Genomic DNA, 14,402 nt, shown 5'->3' on the forward strand with positions numbered 1-14,402 from the left:
TTGGAAGTCTGCATGAGCCCACTCAGCAGAGTGTTTAATCTCCGTAAAATCTAAGCAAGGTGAAAACAGGGACTCTTGTTTGTGGTGAGGGTACATTTAGGATCCAAGGCCTAAATGAAATGCATAAGTAACATATAAAACGAAAACATTGTAAAGCTTCTCTTTCTTTTTCTGTTTTGAAGGACAAAACAGAAGAACAAAATGGAAACTATGCTATTTTGGTTGATATTTTTCACCCCTGGGTGGACCCTCACTGATGGATCTGAGACGGAACAGGATTTTATGTGGCACTTGAGAAAAGTACCCCGGATCGTCAGCGACAAGACTTTCCATCTCAGCAGCCCCACCTTTGAGGCCGATGCTGCGACGGCGACACGTGGAGGGTGTGGCATTGAGTGCCAGAGGGAACTCCCCGCTCCCGGCCTCTCCGAGTTGGAGGACCATCTTTCGTATGAGACTGTCTTTGAGAACGGCACGCGAACCTTAACCAGGGTGAAAGTACAGGATCTGGTCCTCGAGCCGACTCCAAACACCACCGCAAGAAGAGCACCCGTCCGGAGAAAGAGACAGGTGTACGGCACCGACAGCAGGTTCAGCATCTCGGACAAAAGGTTCTTGACCCACTTCCCCTTCAGCACCGCCGTGAAGCTGTCCACGGGCTGCAGCGGCATCCTCGTGTCCCCGCGGCACGTGCTCACCGCTGCCCACTGCGTGCACGACGGGAGGGACTACGTCAGAGGCAGCCAAAAGCTGAGGGTGGGATTGCTGAAGATGCGAAAGAAAGGCCGTGGCCAGAAACGTCGAGGTGCTAAGAGGAGCAGGAGAGAAGCCGACGGTGGCGCCCGAGGAGAGGGGCCCGAGGAGAGCCCGCGGGGCACGGCCGGGGCGCGAGGGAGGAGCGCGGCATCCGGCCGGGGAGGGAGGGTGGCCGAGGCGAGGCCTTCCTTCCAGTGGACCCGGGTCAGGAGCACCCACGTCCCCACAGGCTGGGCCAGCGCGGGGAGGGACGGCGCGGCCTTGGACTATGACTACGCCCTCCTGGAGCTGAAGCGCGCTCACAGAAAGAAATACATGGACCTGGGCGTCAGTCCGACCGTCAAGAAGCTGCCCGGTGGAATGATCCACTTCTCGGGCTTTGATGACGATCGGGCCGATCAGTTGGTCTATCGGTTTTGCAGCGTGTCGGATGAATCCAGCGATCTCCTCTACCAGTACTGCGACGCCGAGTCGGGCTCCACCGGCTCCGGGGTCTACCTGCGCCTGAAAGATCCAGACAAAAAGAACTGGAAGCGCAAAATCATTGCCATCTATTCGGGCCACCAGTGGGTGGATGTCCACGGTGTTCGGAAGGACTACAACGTCGCCGTGCGCATCACCCCCCTCAAATACGCCCAGATCTGCCTCTGGATTCATGGAAGTGACGCCAGTTGTGCCTACGGCTAACAGAAGCCTGAAATGGGGTCACGTGTCCGTGAAATCCAGATCTGATTATTGTAGCTAGATTACTTCCTAGGGTATGCCTGGACTTTGAACCCTATCAATAACATTCCACATTTTTACAAATTTATTTTTTTCAAATTAGAAGATATACATATTTTAAAAATATTTAGGTACAGATATTGAAACTAGATGGGCACTTTCATACCAAATATATACTCTTAGTTACATGGCGAGGAGGTTCATTTATGGGGAAATTTTTGTTTCCTTCTGTCTTCTTAAAAATTAGACACTTTAAAACTTCAAATTGGTGCTAGAAATAACACGGACTTATTCTCAGGATCCTACTCTAAGAAGAATCTAATAGGATGCCAGTTGTGTATTAAATGTGAAACTGCATATACAAATGTAGATGATAACACAATTAGAATCAGGATGGAGACAAAAATTTACAACAGTTTGTACCACTCTGAGATGGCTCCAACCAACTCATGCCCTCAGTGTTTATGTTTCCTGTTGAATCTGAGAAATCTAGTGTTTTTTATTAATTTTGAAGAATATTAAATAAGAAGAAACAGCAAGCTTTATAAACAAAACTATTAACTATTTCACTGCTTTAAGGAATAGCCATTGCAGTGTGTATTGTTTTAAAATGGGAAAAATACTTTGTTCTATGAAATAAATCTAGTTTTGAAATAGGGAAGCTGAGACATTTTGGGATCTCAAGTTTTTGTTTAGCTAATACTTAAAATTTGGACTTTACATGTATGCATAGGGAATGATCCTGTATTGAAAACCACATCATTTTATGCTATACTTTCTACTATGTATGAGATGCTATATTTTTTTGACGAGGAATTCTGTAATCTTTTTTAAGAGAAAGCCTTTTTCCCCTTGACAAAGTTCAGCTTTCTTAACTAGGGCCATAGGCATATTATTTTGGTGACTTCTCTGATTAGTAATTTTACATATAGTCTTTCCTCAAAATTAATATAATTTACAAATATGATTCTTAACAGAAGTTTCTGGTTATTTTCCTCAGTGACAAGGCTGCACACTCACACTGGCCATCATGCAGCATAAGCAGGGTCCAGTGTAGATAGACACTCAGTACATGTATCTTGAACAGACAGATACTTGCTGAATCACTCTAAAAGGGGGATAGTTGGGGGCATTATATTTAAAGAGTTTTAGTGATCCATAATCAACGCATCCTAAAATTCAGGAGCTGCAGGCCTGATTTCTGGTCTGCTCTTTCTGGCAGTTTCTAGGGCCACATTCTCTTTTCTCATGACACACTCAAGTCACTGATTCTGCGAGGATTCAAATTTATTTTACTTATTACTATTTTTTTTTAAACAGTGGGGAGTTACAGTCTTGACTAGCATGCAAAGGAGTTTTTGATTAGATTATGATAAATGATTTTGTAAGTGGTGTCCAAAATAGCTGCAATTCAATGCAAGTGCACATTCTTTTATAATGTGAACCCGGTAAAAATTATTCAATAAAAATTTAAAAAATTAATCAATTATAACTTTTACTATGTCTGCATATATGTTTTATACACAGGGTTTAAGCAAGTATTAAATTAACTACCATTAAAAAAATGATTTTATTTAATTGTAAGCACATTTCATTGCATAGTATTTTATCTTTGTTTCCAAAGGAAGAAGGGTATGGACTCAAAAGTTTTGGTCAAATCGTTTTTGAAGAAACATTTCTGTGATCACTGAAACAAATATTTTGCAAGGTGAATTTTGTATGCTTACTTGCAAACACACACACACACACACACACACATCTTCATCTTAGATTCTTTGAACATAACTCCTAAGATTTGAGTAAGTTCAGAATAACTTAGGGTGCTTAGTACAATAGTTTGGTGCTTAAGGTTAAATTCTGAATATATATAATTTTCTTAAAATTATTGTCTAATATAATTTTCAAAAATATAAAATTTAGCTGATTTAATTTGCAGAGGTTTTTTTGATTCTGTCATGTGCTTCTCTTTTCCATGTGAGTCATGAATCTTATTTGATCTAGACAGGACCACTAAAATGTACTATATTAACCAGAAAGTTTTGCTTCACATACCTTTTCTATTATACCTATCAGATTTGAAATAGAAAGTTAGATTGAATTCACTTAGCTAAACATACTTACACATATATATGATTTCTACTGTGTGCCAAGGACTGTATTGACTTATTGCTTTGAGAATCTTATCAATGATTAAATTCAAATAGCCATTTATAAAACAACTGAAATTTAAAATTGTGGAGATTTTTTCTTTACCCAAATAACATATTTTATGTTTTTTTCTTGCTCAAATGGATGTGTGGGGGAAGAGCAACTTAATTTTTTTTCCTTTTTTATGTGCGTCATGGTTAAATCCAATGTTCATTTTGAAAAAGATTTAGATATATGTATGACTGTCTTAGTCCATTCAGGCTGCTATAACAAAATCCCTCAGACTGGGAACTTACAAACAATAGAAATTTATTGTTCACAATTTTGGAGGCTGGGAAGTCCAAGACTGAGGTGCCTGCAGGTTTGGTGTCTGGTCAGGGTCCATTGCTCATACATGGCACCTTCTTGCTGTGTCATCATGTGACGGAAGAGGCAAACGAGCTCCCTCAGGCCCCATTTGTAAGGTCATTAATCTCATTTATAAGAATAGAGCCTCATGTCCTAATCTCCTCCCAATTGTCCACCTCTTATACCATCACCCTGGGGGTTAGGTTTCAACATATGAATTTTGGGGGGACACAAACATTCACACCATAGCAATAACCAAGGTCAGAGTTCTGGACAAATTTTTACCCTTCTTATTTGTAGATCAAAGAATTCTTTCAAATTCTTATTTCATAGAAAGAATCTCAGGATTAGAAGGGACCATAAAAGATCATCTAGTTTAACCCTATATTTTGTGTTTTAATCCCCCTCCATAGCATTCCCTTCAAGTTGTTGTCCAGTGATAGGAAAACAATTTTTTTACCACTTAAATATTGTTATTAGTTATTAAAATTAATTCAGAAACATAGCTTCTTTTAAATTATTAGTTCAGTTTGCTACATACTATAAAAATTATATTGTTTTGACTTGTGTTTTACCCCATTATTGACCATTTCAATTACTCATAAGTCTGTGGCCTGATGCTAATAAATCAGGTATTTACTCTCATCAAAATGAACTGTGATTATTAAGAATAGTGGGATAAGCCAATGTGAACCAAACACTGGACATTACAAGAATATGGCTCTATAGCTATAAATAACCTGGGAATAGCATCGTTGTTCTTTAGCATGGTTTCCCAATAACAAATATCTTTTGGATGCTGATTTTAAAAAATACCTTCCAAGCTTAAAAAATAAACTACTTTTAAGAAAAATGATCAGCAAAAATATCTCCAGTTAATTAACAGAAACTTTTAAGATTTTTCCAGCTAGGTCATTGTTCTTTCTGCAATGGCCAAATCATTAGGTTCAGAGATATTTGGGAGATTCAGTCTAATTGGTGGTGAAATCATGCCCCCATCAAAGGGGGTCAATGTATAGGCAGATTCACACTTTTTTACTGATTCAATTAAGGGGAATAACTGCCCTCAGATGGTGTTGTTTTCTGCTTATAAAATCTAGGGAGGGAAATCCCCTGTTTACTCCATTCTGTATTTAAAAACTGATAGTTTGATCCAGTCAGCTCAACTATCTAGAACACAGTGGCCAAAATGACTCATGATCTCAATATGGTCTAGTTTGCTTTACCCACAGATAAGGTGGTGTCTTAGCTGTCATAACAAAACACTACAGACTGTGGCTTAAACAACAGACATTTATTGCTCACAATTCTGGAGGCTATGAAGTCCAAGATCAAGGTGCCGGAAAGGTAGGTTTCATTCTGAGACCTCTTCTCTTGGCTTGTAGGTGGCTGCCACCTCATTGTGTGCTCCTGCGACCTCTTCTTTGTGCACAAGCAGGGGGAGAGAGAGAGAGAGTGAGAGTCTCTCTGGTGTCTCTTTTTACAAGGACACCAATCCCGTCATGAGGGCTCTACCCTTATGACCTCATCTAACCCTAATTAAAGGCCCCATCTCCAAATACTATCACATTGGGAGTTAAAGCTTCAACATATAAATCTGGTGGGGGAGAGGAAACAAACATTCAGTCCATAAGAAGTGTCTATTTTAAACACACATGTTGCACCTCGGGCCAGGCCCAGGGAATTCACAGTCTCACCAGCTACTAGAGGAACAGGGCAAAGGAGTATGGATGGCAACTCAGAACCACCAATCTCCTCCTAACTTTCATGACCATCATTTCAAGTTCTAGTACCTGGCACGGAGGAGGCGATCCATACATGCTTGAAAGTATCACCAAGTATTCCTTGAGGCCTACTCTTTCAGGGCATTACTTACTCTATGCTATATGCTAAGGCTCCAATATACTACAGGAATCATCTTAATTGTATATTGTATTAAAGATATAGCCACATATCTAAATAATGGGAATTTTGCTTATAATGAGAGTTTTAATATTGGAATATTATAGCATGCCAATTAAGAAATCATATATTTGACACATTCCCTACTGACTCGCGTGTTTCTGATACAAGTGCCTTCAGACAGACAGGTGCCGGGCTCCTGTAGTTACACCTCATCCTCTCTTCTGCCATGTCAGCATTTATTCAGTTAATCTCTGCCTCAAAAAACTGTCTCCAAAGTCTTTTTGCTTTCGTAATATTTTAAAATTTCTACTTCACTTTTCTGAAGCACTGAGGAAAAATCAGTCACTTACTCAGCATATCTGCTTTGATCCACACTGCAATGAAGATGATCAGATGGTCCAGATCCATTAGTGACTCCCTGGGTAGTTATACCAGACTGAGACGATAGGATCACATTGCAATCTATAGTTAGACATGTTTTACTAATATGCACACTTACATTTATGCTATTGAAATCATCTGTGTGTGTATTCATATGCTGAAGATGGAGCATACTTTCATACATGTGGCACAGGTAAGAGGAATACTTAGAAAACTGTTCACACAACTGAACACAGATGAGTTTGGAAAGTTCCTCTAAGCATTTGCTCAGCCTAATGACTACTCATTTTTCTTACTCTTCTCTATGTATTACATTTAATTTCATCAGGAATTTGTAATATACCACACAATGAACATCTCACTTATCTAGAATTTCCCTTTCTGATAATTTCAAGTATCTAAAATAGAACAAAAATATTAAGTAAAAAAATTTATCTTCTGAATAACCAAAACAGACACCACAAAATTATTTTTACTCTATAAATAATCTTTAGTTGTCTGATTTCCCAAGCTAAAATAGGAAGGCTGCTGCTGAGGCAAGTCTACAACAGTCCCAAGATGTGACAGCCTTACAGAGAAGGAGGATGTAAGACAAAGTATTAAACTATTAACTGAAGAACATCATGTTAAGTGAAATAAGCCAAGGACAAAAAGACAAATCTCCCAAGTTCTCACTCACATGTGGGAGCTAAATGTTACAAACAATTGATCTCATGGAGACAAAGAGTAGAATGACAGTTACTAGAGGCTGGGAAAGGCAGTGGGCAGGTGGGGATATAGCGGGGATGGTTAATGGGTACAACAATATAGATAGTTAGACAGAATGAACGATATTTGATAGCACAACAAAGTGACGATAATCAACAATAAGTTAGGGTATACTTTAAAATAACTAAAAGAATGCAATTGGAATGTTCCTAACACAAAGAAATGATAAATGGCTGAAGTGATGGATACCCCAATTACCATATTTGATTAATTCACATTGTATGTCTGTGTCAAAACATCACATATACCCTATAAAGATATACAACTGTTATGTACCCATAATTAAAAATAAAAACTTAAGAAAAATAAATGGAATCACACAATATGAAATAAAACAAGTATACAAGAAGTACAAAATTATAGTAGTGTGGAGCTTCTGAGTTGGTCAAGTAGCTCTACGAACCACACTAGCCTGTGAAGGCATTACTAATCTATGTTATGTTTATATAATGACTGAATAATCAATATAAAATTATGTTCAGTGTGAGTTTTGGAAGGCATTATATTATGGAAAATTTTTTATCAAAAAAAGCTTAACTTTAAAAAAAATAGTCTTGTTTAAAATAAGAGAAACATCAGTGGTCAGACACAGCAGAACTGACTTGGTTTGCACTCAAATGAAATTCTAGCCTCAAAAGTTGAGAAAAAAAATCTTCCCTAAATATTTTATTAAACCCCTCAAATTCTTAACAGTTAAAATATTTGAGTATTGTGAATGTTAAAGTGTGTTACTGAAAGTTCACACAGCTGTGTCCAATTTATGCATACACACAGCGCTGTAACATAGATACAGCAACTCCAGTAGGATATAAAAATTCAGGATGCAGAATAAAACACCTTTAATTGTCTAACCATAGCACACTGCCCTGTATAGAGCAAGTGTTGACCAAATATAATGTCGTGATCATTGTAATTATTAATAGCATTATAAGATTGTAATAAATTACCTAACACAATAGTTGCATGTAATAAACTAGTTGCATTCTGTTTTGTCTTAAATTTGTGAAATAAAGACTCAAATTTCCTAAGAGCAGAGATCAACAGTCAGGTATCCCTGAAGAACTAATGTGAGTGTGAGTGTGTGTGTGTGTGTGTGTGTGTGCTGGTGGTGCACATAGTGGGAGGATTGGGGTGTGATGCAAATCTCATTCTCTCAGACTAGACACCCTCTCCTCTCCACCATTATGTCACTCTGAAACTTCCAGTTTACTGGGGTTTGTGGTACAGGTAACAACACAATAGTTTTCTGAGAACTGTTCATGATAAGCAACTCGAGGATCTCCCGAGTCATCTAATCCCCAGAGTACTAGAGGCTTCTGAAGAGGAAGAGAAGCCTCTTTCTGTGGCAGGTGTTTTTCCTTCATTCACCCCTCTCCTCCCATTAACTGACGGGAGTCAAGACTTTGCTATTGTTGCTTTACTTAGAATTTAAACTACCGCTACTGACCCAGACTCCACATCACAAAACCATGTACATATCAGGGTAGAGGAGAAAAAATGTACTAGTATACACTAGAGAGAAGATCTAGAAGGACATATATTTTTCCACCTTAAGCCTACTTTAAATGGATCAATTGTTAGAAAAATTTGTCGCTAACATAATCTTAAAGACACAACTTTTAAATTAAAAATTTTGTTTCTCTGCAATACTTACAAGGATGCTGTTTCTTTTTTCTTTTAAAAATCAGATGTGCTTAGGGCCAAGACTCTATTGCCAAACAAAAGTACCACTTTATCAAGCAATTACCTAAAAATAAAGGCATGTTATTTTTGAGACAGAACTGAATTTAGTATTCTTCCACTGCACTTAGAACATTTACTTTAAAAGGCTTTCTTTGTGGCGTAAGAAAAGTGACACTACTGTACCCACCAAATGTGCAGTTGTGCCCCTTCATTCAGGCTGGTGCGTGACTGATGTGGCTCCATGAATGGACGTCCTGGAGCCACATCGAGGCTATATGTGGGCAGTCCTTGGCCCACGTAGAGTAGCATCTTTCTCCAGCATATACCCCAAATTAAAGCTTGGTTTTGGTGGAAACTGGTATATTATAATGCCATTGTGTTTAGGGTACAGTATTATGAGATCGCTGCTGTAGGAGGTTAGAGCCTCCTAGTGGTGAGGAAGAGGTGAGCACCCTCCTGATGGGGTCCAAGTTTGGAAGCCTCATTTCCAAGTTAGACTTGGACCCTATCAGGAAGGGCCTTGAGTGGTATGCTACAGTGCTTGGACTTTAACCTTTAGCTAACTAGGAACTGATGCACCTTTTTAAGTCAGAGAAATGTGACCAAATGGGAATTTTGAGAAGGAAACCTTCTGGCAGCACCAGTAGCCTGGAGTGGGTGGGTTTGGGTGGGATCAGAGACAAAGAGCCCAATAAAGAAGCTGCTGGAGCTTCTGTGCCTAGGAAATGGCAATGACAATGGCAGGAGAGGACACCCTGGGAGACGTTCAGAGAGCACAGTGTTTAGTATACTTAGCAGCCACTGAATCCACCCAAACTTCCAGCTTGGGAAACTGGGCAGACAGTGAGACCACCAACCAAGACAGAAAGAACAGAGTTGCAGAAAAAGATAATGAGTTTACTCTTGGATACATGTGTTAAAAAGTGTTGTAGACTATTTACCAATAAGGTTGATAATACTCATACATAAAGAAAGCAGTGACAAGAAAGTTAAATTTAAAAAAATGTAGTTCTGTAGTGAACTAACCCATCAATTAACACACAACCAGTAAGTCATGTAACTATATTTTGTTCTGAACCCAATCAAAGAGCAACCACACCTTTGTTTTTCTGTTCTAAACAAAATGCTCCTTTTAATTTGGCTTTGAAGCCATTGATTTTCTCTTCCCTGAAAGAAGGGAGAAGTTTTCTGAAAATCTGGTCTTAAATTTACATCTGAAGTATTACACACATGGTTATGACTACATCTCCTGTTCTTCAATAGAGTGCCAAAATCCACGTGATTTAAAATACAGATGATTAAAAAATAACTCCGAATTTCCTTGGGACATGTGTATAAGACCTTTTAGACAGTAAGGTTTAACTTCTTGTTTACATTTTGCAGATGCAATTACAAATTATAAAATTAGTAAACTTACCCCAAAGATGTTCCCCACACACGGGGGGCCAGGGGAGAGGGGGGAAGAAAGAGAGAGAGAGAGAGAGAGAGAGAGAGAGATGCACCACAACCACAAGGATGTTGGGTGTTTGGAGATGAATCTAGTATTAAAGATTGGTTTAACAGTGGAGAACAACATTGCTAAGAGATGATTGTCTGCCCTTCTGTTTTTTGGAAGGGGACCTTTCTAGGACCTGCCCCTTTGTGGGGCTGCTGTCTGTAGGTCAGGGTGCTGTTCCAGGCGGTAGTCTCTTGTAGTCATAGGCTTCTGCTCAAAATTATGTTCCTCCTCCAGCCCTAATGGCTGCAACCTACACCACTGTTATGTTCACTCTGGATATTTTTATCTTCGATACTATCTTCGACCTGAGCCGAATTCATCACTAAATATTTTTTTATTTAAAAAAAAATCACTGTCAATGCACAAAGTATATTTGTTAAATGTTTTGATCTGCAAGTAGAAACACTTTCAATTCTATAATTGGCCAAAAGCACCCATTAGCACTTTTCATTTGTGTTTTAAAAAGTATCATTAGGTACTGGAAACTATGTCTAAGGAGTTTCTAGGAGTTGGAGTTTAACCTCTGTGGTGGATGCTGCCTGTGCCCCGCCAGGCCCCCATCTCCCAGCTGGATGCCCCAGGGTGTTGAGGATTCTTGAGGATCCCAGAGACCCTTTCAGAAGTCTATGAGGTCAAAATTATTTTTATAATAATATTGTGAAGTCAAAAATGTTTTCATGATGCTAGGACAATCATTTTCTCACAAGCACCTGACGTGGGCTATTGTAACAGATTGAATGCAGAAGCAGATATAAGACTTCTGTTAAGTCTAATGTTAAAGGAGACATTCAAAAATGGCAAAACAAGGCCGGGCGCGGTGGCTCACGCCTGTAATCCTAGCACTCTGGGAGGCCGAGGCGGGTGGATCGCTCGAGGTCAGGAGTTCGAGACCAGCCTGAGCGAGACCCCGTCTCTACTAAAAATAGAAAGACATTATATGGACACCTAAAAATCTATATAGAAAAAATTAGCCGGGCATAGTGGCGCATGCCTGTAGTCCCAGCTACTCGGGAGGCTGAGGCAGTAGGATCGCTTAAGCCCAGGAGTTTGAGGTTGCTGTGAGCTAAGCTGACGCCACGGCACTCACTCTAGCCTGGGCAACAAAGTGAGACTCTGTCTCAACAAAAAAAAAAAAAAAAAAAAAAAAAAAACAAAAATGGCAAAACAATACCACTCCTCTAAATTTTTTTTTGAAATTGTAATTTTTCATGAAAATATTTTATTTATGTTAATATATAATGGTTTTAATATTTCTATTTTTAAATAAATTAAACAAATTTCTCAGTTTTAATTTTAATTTAGAACACAGTAAATACTGAGATATAGCCACATAAACACAAGCTTTTAGGGATCAAGAAATTTTAAGAGTGAAAGGGGGTCCTGAGACCAGAGTTTGAAAACTTCTGCTTTATAAATCAATTACAAAATACCTTTATGTTACAAAGTTGGACATGTATGTCACATGTGGAAATTAATTCAGAGAGTTAAACTGACTTGAGAATTTAGCTGACGTTAACTGCTGTATCACTAAATCACAAACATCACTTCCTTATATGTCTCCATTCAGAGAGGAGATCTGAATAACAGATCTAGAAATGAAATCTGCTGTTTGCAAGGCTATGAGAAACAGAAATTTCTCTAAAACCCAAGAAGATTAACAACAAACTACCACAAAATATGTTGCCTAAAAAATACAGGCCAATGTGACCCTCCAGCTAACACAGACACTCATTTTGACTTTCAATAAGTCCTTCTGCACAAAGAAATATGTAATCACTGCTGCAAGACCATGCCTTTTTCCACCAACAAAAATGTGGGAATATATTGTTAAAGGTGTCTAAGAGGCAGAAAGAGGCCTTTGCACAATTTACCTGTGAATTAAGTTCTCATTTCTCTTTTCATGTCCACTTCTTTCCTCCTCTTTTGAACCTCATGACTCCTCCCAAAAAGTCTAGTCTTTATTCTTTTTTAAAAGTGCAGTAAATAAAAGATAGAGAACAAAGTAGATAGTTTAATACTGAGAGAACCACCCTTGCAATCATTTGACGTATATGATTCAAATCTTCAATATGGAGTTTTAATTGCTGTGCGTTCTCTATTACCATGAGCTGACAAAGAGCTATTAAAATTCTAATAAAGTAGAACTGCCACATGATCCAGCAACCCTGCTTCTAGATATATTTCCAAAGGATTTGAAATCAGTATGCTGAAGAGATATCTGCACTCCCACGTTCAGTGCAGCACTATTCACAATAGCCAAGATACGGACTCGACCAAAGTGACCATCAATGGACGAATGGCTAAAGACAATGTGGTATATATACACAATGGAATACTCTTCAGCCTTAAAAAGAAGGAGATTCTGTCATTTGAGACAACATGGATGAACTGGAAAGGCAATATGTTAAGTGAAACACGACAGGTACGGAAAGACAAATACTGCATTATCTCAATTACAGTGGAATCTAAAAAAGTCAAATTCATAGAAGTAGAAAGTAGAATGTGGTACCATGGGCTGGGTTGGGGGGTGGTGATGAGGATGGGGAGATGTTGGTCAGAGGGTACAAAGCTTCAGTTGGACAGGAGGAATAGTTTCTGAGATCTACTGCACAGCACGGTAACTACAGTTAATAACAATGTGTTGCAAATTTCAAAGTTGCTAAGAGTAAATTTTGTTTTTAATTTTTAAAATTGACAAAAATTGTATCACGTACAGCATGATGTTTTGAAATATGCATACACTGTGGAATGGCTAAATTGAGCTAATTAACATAAGTATTACCTAACATACTTATCAAAGGAGAGTAAATTTCAAACGTTCTTACAGCAAAAAATGATTAAGTACATGAGGTAATGGACATATTAATTAGCCTGATTTAATCATTTCACATTGCATACATATATCATAATATCACATTGTACCCCATTAACGTATACAATTATAATTTGTAAATAAAAAATAAAAAATCTCTAATAACATTTGCCAATAAATGCACTGTATGAGAGTTGTTCTTTAGTAATGAGGAACACGATAATAGCCTGGCAGTACCCAGCCAAATGAAGAGCGCTCTAAGGACTAACATACTTGCGTTCATCACTCAAACATTTATTTACAATGCACCTATTGAAGTGCTAGTTGCTGAGGATGAACAGATGTTTCCTGCCTTTGAGGCTCATAATGGGCTTGAGCAGATGACACTGTCACAGCTGATTATAATACAATATGTTAAGTGCCATGGAGGCTGATGAAGGTTGTGCTCTGAGAGAGAGGGTGGGAAGCAGGAATGGACTGCACTGGTGAGGTTAGTAAGGTAATTTCACGTAGGGGGCCCTGTGTGGGCCAGCAAAGCGCTTGGCGTCTCGCTGCAGTGAGTGGTTGGCGTGGTTACGCACTGACCGTGTACGCAGGGCACTGATTTCAACATGACGCTCTTGCGGCTTCAGTTACTAAGAACTGAATGGGCCATTCAGTGAAGGAAAAAGCTTATAAAAAACAATGTAATGCTAAACTTAAAACTATTTACAAGCTAAAACACACCTTTATTATAATATGCCCACAAAGTAATATATGATCAAAATGTAATCTATAAAATTCATATACATAATCAGATACTAGCTTCTGAAAGTTACTTCTCAAGATATAAATCCTAGGTAACAAAATGAAAGACGGTTTTAAATTAGAAGTAAGAATATGTTTCACTAGAGAAATACTTCTATTTGAGATTGGGCTACTTTTTGAGACTAACAATGTAGTTCCAGGCATAAAGTCACTCAATTTTATTAAAATAGGCTAATCTGGATTTGGGGTGAGGGTATATGGCTATGCAAAGGTGTAAGTAAATTATAACCTAAAGTCATATTATTCTTCAACTTCCACGGAGAATTCTCATAAAAACAATTATAAGACTTTACATATTTGAAAAGAAAGTTCACCCCCAAAATACATATATATTTTGAAATATGAAATTTCAATTATTTAGCAGCAGCCATGAAGTCCTAAGTTTAATGAAAACTCATTAAAATTGCTGTTTTTTCCCTTCTTAATTTTTTGTAGAATAATCAAAACTATATCGGTATGGATAGCATTTCTCATCCCAAATATTTCAAAATCTTCAGTATTTTGCGTATTGCATGTGTGTCATTTGAAACAGACCTTTTCCCTAAAAAGTAATCAAAGAGAGAAAGGTTATGG

General features: G+C 38.4%; 1 protein-coding gene across 1 annotated transcript; it reads left to right on the plus strand.

The window, feature by feature from the left end:
• The first annotated feature begins 201 nt into the window (after window positions 1–201).
• PRSS35 (serine protease 35) lies at window positions 202–1,443 on the plus strand. The gene has a single exon (XM_069488663.1). It carries the CDS (start codon window positions 202–204, stop codon window positions 1,441–1,443), a length of 1,242 nt encoding a protein of 413 aa, XP_069344764.1.
• Window positions 1,444–14,402: the final 12,959 nt, after the last annotated feature.

The sequence above is a fragment of the Eulemur rufifrons genome, chromosome 15 (genome assembly GCF_041146395.1).
Source record: "Eulemur rufifrons isolate Redbay chromosome 15, OSU_ERuf_1, whole genome shotgun sequence".
Classification (NCBI taxonomy): Eukaryota; Metazoa; Chordata; class Mammalia; order Primates; family Lemuridae; genus Eulemur; species Eulemur rufifrons.